This window comes from Osmerus mordax, chromosome 4 (assembly GCF_038355195.1).
Source record: "Osmerus mordax isolate fOsmMor3 chromosome 4, fOsmMor3.pri, whole genome shotgun sequence".
Taxonomy (NCBI): Eukaryota; Metazoa; Chordata; class Actinopteri; order Osmeriformes; family Osmeridae; genus Osmerus; species Osmerus mordax.
The window spans coordinates 3,362,946-3,367,945 of NC_090053.1; the positions used below are offsets into that span (position 1 = coordinate 3,362,946).

Below are 5,000 nucleotides of genomic sequence, written 5' to 3' on the forward strand. Positions count from 1 at the left end.
ACAGGACAGACAGGACAGACAGAACAGACAGAACAGACAGGACAGACAGACAGGCACAGACAGACAGGACAGACAGGCACAGACAGACAGACAGACAGGACAGACAGGACCGATAGACAGGCACAGACAGACAGACAGAACAGACAGGACAGACAGACAGGCACAGACAGACAGGACAGACAGGCACAGACAGACAGACAGGACAGACAGGACAGACAGACAGACAGGACAGACAGACAGACAGACAGACAGACAGACAGACAGACAGGACAGGACAGACAGAACAGACAGGACAGACAGGACAGACAGAACAGACAGGACAGACAGGACAGACAGACAGACAGGACAGACAGACAGGACAGACAGACAGGCACAGACAGACAGGACAGACAGGCACAGACAGGACAGACAGGACAGACAGAACAGACAGGACAGACAGGACAGACAGACAGGACAGACAGACAGACAGGACAGACAGACAGGCACAGACAGACAGGACAGACAGGCACAGACAGACAGACAGGACAGACAGGACAGACAGACAGACAGACAGACAGGACAGACAGAACAGACAGGACAGACAGACAGGCACAGACAGACAGGACAGACAAGCACCTCTCCCTCTCACTCAGGAATGAGGCCATAACGAGGTCGGACGTCCACTCAGCTCTCCTGCTTTTCACTCTGTTCGATGCCCACAATTTATGACCTTCAATTTTTTCGAGAACACCCTCCCTCCCTCCACCCATCCCTCCGTCTCTCCCTCTCTCCATCCCTCCACCTCTCATTCGCCAGAGACAGGAGCTCTCATTACTGAGACCGGCAATTTACCGCCCCTGTCTCCCTCCGCTTTCCCCCTCTCTCCATCTTCCCTGTCGCTTCTGTCTCCTCTCTCTCTCTGTTCTCGCTTTCCATCTTGTTTCCTGTACCTCACTCCGTGTGTCATCTTCAGCCCATTCCCCCATCTCACCCCCTCTCTCCTTCTCTCTCTCTCTTGCCCTGCTCCACGGGTAAGGTGCTCTGGTAAGGTCTCAATCTCTGTTCCCCAGCCTGCCCTCTGGGTATCAGCACTGGGTGTCTGAGTGTGGGAAGCCAGGGGATTGGCAAGAAGCAGCCAGGCCTCTACTGCTGGGCCAAACAGACGTCTCGTTTTGGAGGGCAGGCGACCTTGTGTGTGTGTGTGTGTGTGTGTTTGTGTGAATCTGAGCTGGTGGTAGAGATGATGAGACTGGCCCCAGGCAGACAGATAGAGGACAGCCATCTTGGCTCTCTCTCTCTTTCTCTCTCTCCATCTTTTCTCTTTACTGGAGTGACTGTCTGGTGTTTCTTCAGCCACTCTGATGCCAGCACCTATCATCCCTTCAGTCCTCCCCCATCCCCCCGTTCCTCTCCCTCTCCTCCGGGCTGAATGAGGCTTCCAAGCCTTGCCTTTGCCTTACTGGTACTTCTGATGGAGTTAAGCTCCGAACCATGATGAAGTGTTTCATGGAGTATTTTGAAAACAGAAAAAGCACACAGATTTGTGTTTTTAAATGAGCCACCACTCTCTGTCAAAGTGTCAGAGTGATCTGTTAGCAGTGCTTAAATGAGAAAGTTTTGGAACTCGTAAACAAGCAATTATCAACTCTCCAAATGCATTCTGGGAGTGTGCTGTCAATATTTACTTAGCGCTGTCACAGGAATGCAGTACAGTGTAAAAGAGACAGGACTGAACTATAAATCTGTAGGAAATAGCTGAGTTTAGTATAATCTTTAATTACACTGGTGCTCTGGGAAACCCAAACATTTCTAGATATACAGTTTGTCTGGCATCATGGTTTGCTTGGGAGTAATTCAGTAATGTTCCCGTGGTCGTGAGTATAGCTGTATGTGGTGTTGTAATGGGGTGAGTGTGCATGTAGTTGTGTGTGTGTGTGTCAGGGTGGATGACGAGGTTTGTGTGTGTGTCAGGATGGGTGATGAGTGTGTCAGGATGGATGATGTGAGTGCTTGTGTGTGCGAGGATGGATGTGTGTGTGAGTGTGTGTCAGGATGGATGTGTGTGTGAGTGTGTGTCAGGATGGGTGATGATGTGTGTGTGTCAGGATGGATGATGTGTGTGTGTTTGTGTGTGCCAGGATGGATGTGTGTGTGAGTGTGTGTCAGGATGGATGTGTGTGTGAGTGTGTGTCAGGATGGATGATGTGAGTGTGTGTCAGGATGGATGATGATGTGTGTGTGTCAGGATGGATGATGTGTGTGTGTGTCTGAGCGTTCTTCTCACCTCCCTGCTCACAGAGCTGCTGGGCCAGAGCGTCCTTGAAGATGATCTGCCCTCGATGGGTGGAGGTGGCCCTGAGAGAGGAGAGAAGAGGAGGAGAGAGGGGAGAGGAGGAGAGAGGAGGAGAGAGGAGAGAGAGGAGAGGAGGAGAGAGGGGAGAGGAGGAGAGAGGAGGAGAGAGGAGAGAGAGAGGAGAGGAGGAGAGAGAGGAGAGGAGGAGAGAGGAGAGGAGGAGAGAGAGGAGAGGAGGAGAGAGAGGAGAGAGGAGAGAGGGGAGAGGAGGAGAGAGGAGGAGAGAGAGGAGAGGAGGAGAGACAGAGGAAGACAGTCATAGAGGAGAAGAGCGCAAGAGAGACAAAGGAGAAGAGGAGAGACAGGGAAGAGGGGATTGGAAATAAAAGTAATAAGAGAAGAAAAAGGGGAGAGAGAAAGAGCAAGAGTTACAGAGATAGAGTTGGAGAGAGGGAGAGAGAGAGAGAGAGAGAGAGAGAGAGAGAGAGAGAGAGAGAGAGAGAGAGAGAGAGAGAGGGAGAGAGGGAGGGAGAAAGCAAGAGAGAGCACATTAAATCAAACAGTTCAGAGGGGAAAGATAAGGATTCTACAGCCTGATAGGTGGATCCGCTCAGTGCAGACGGCTTCATTCACCAGTTAATGAAAGTGTGTGTGTTCAAGGACAGCGTCTCACTCTGAAAGAGAGAGTTTGCCTTGAGCGAAGACAACCTGACACTGAGAGTCGCTGTTGCAGAAATGCATCTCACTGTCCTCCGCTTGCGTGCGTACAGTAGGTCAACAGTACATAGCGTGCATGGCCCTGCACACACAGCCTATCCATGGTGACCAACATGTATTATTCACCTGGGTATGAAGCGTATCTACACGAGGAGGACGAGGTAGGTCAAAGTGGGATATGAAAGTTCCTACTTCATACAAAACTCTAACAACTCGAACCCTAACTCTTAGCACTGGACAGTGCAGTACTGTGCTCGGCTGTGCTATGCAGTACTGTACTGTACTACGCAGTACTGTACTGTGCTGTGCAGTACTGTGCTATGCAGTACTGTACTGTACTATGCAGTACTGTACTGTGCTATGCAGTACTGTGCTCGGCTGTGCTATTGTACTATGCAGTACTGTACCAGATGGGGGGAAGAAAGACTGCAATGCTAGTGAGTCAGAAGGGCCTGTGGTCGAGTGAAGCCAAAGGCATGTCTGCCAGACTTCCTTCCTGGAGAGATGAGGGCAAGAGTTCAACACACACACACACACACACACACACACAAACACTGCGAGTCATCAGAAGAGGTACTAGGCCTGGACTGCAATAAAATATCCTCCGGTGGAGATGGTACCAGAGAGGGGACATTCCAAATCACCCATCATGCACCCTGTCACACAGATCACAGAAAACGAGGGAAGAAAAAGCCGTTTGCCTTCAGATCGCTGATTACATCTCTGCAGTCTGGGGCCTTCTGGAGGCTTCCACAGAGCCCGGGTGAGAACGGCAAGTAAATCAATTGCGGTTGCATTGAGGTCAAACACATAAAAGACATAAATATCCCAGTGGTGGCCCCGTTCTTGACCAGCCGACTCATTGCTGCGATAAGCACCCATCTCATCATGCATAGTAGGGTACCGAGTGTTGGATATGTGTTTGGTTTGGTACCAGAGATTTTAATGGTTGTACTTTAGCCTTAGGGTCTAGAGGGAAGATTGTCAGTGGGGGCCAATGGGAATTACATGTAGTTGGACATATACCCAAACACACGAACACACACGCACGCACCTACACACACACACACACACACGTAGGCACACACGTGCACGTACATGTACACACATACTCAGCCTCAGAGCCACCTTGTGTCAGAAAAGCAGGGAAACTCTAGCAGCCCTCGGGTGTTCTCCCATAGTGGACCATCTAACCCCTGCTCTTTAAATGAAACACATGTACACACACTCTGAGGGGTTTCCTCTGTCAGACTCGCTTCACATCAAACCCCACGGAACGGCCCCAACACACACACTCTCTCCTCCAGACGCACACACACACACACACACACACACACACACACACGAGCAATAGTCAAAGAGAGAAGAAAAACCCCCAAACTGAAACAAGATGGAATCTGTGACTCGAGTGTTAGTTACCCAGATTGTCCCATTCCTCCTTCTCCAGTCCTCCTCCTCCCCTCTCTCCTCCCAAACTCAACAACCCACCACAGAGAACACACCAGTTATGGGTGTCAAGGCATTTCCACATTATCCTCCCTCATGAATGATTAATGAGCTCCTCATCAATTAGTAATGAGCTTGTGGGGTGCGGAGGCTGGGGGAAAAAAAACATGCTTAATTACATTCATATTTCAGAATTGGTTAAAGACTAATTTGAGTTTAGGTATTTATGAATAAAAGATGGCGCGTCGCGAACAGCAGGAGGGGATGTAGGAACAAGACGCTTAAATATTTACCAAACACGGTCTCAGCAAACCGACTCCCAGGACGGTGTTGGGTGCTGAAGAGAGCGAGCACGGCTATCAAAGAGCACGTCTGACCTCACGCGTTAAACACACACTCTGAACACACACGGCACAACACGCTTCCGGTTCGCGCACGCACACACACACTCGGATGAAAGGGACGGCAACACTGGGATGTGCGGTACAGAGACCGAGCGAGAGAGAGAGAGAGAGAGAGAGAGAGAGAGAGGGGGGGGGGGGGGGGGGTCTCTCGCTCGAGCGCT

The 5,000-nt window shown here is 50.6% G+C and overlaps 1 protein-coding gene across 1 annotated transcript in view; it reads right to left on the reverse strand.

Moving 5' to 3' along the window:
- The window catches only part of reln (reelin), an 85,683-nt gene that overhangs the window by 33,575 nt on the left and 47,108 nt on the right, over window positions 1-5,000 (reverse strand). The window contains 1 exon segment of the mRNA XM_067234163.1: window positions 2,264-2,334. Within this exon segment, the coding sequence (XP_067090264.1) occupies window positions 2,264-2,334 (71 nt within the window).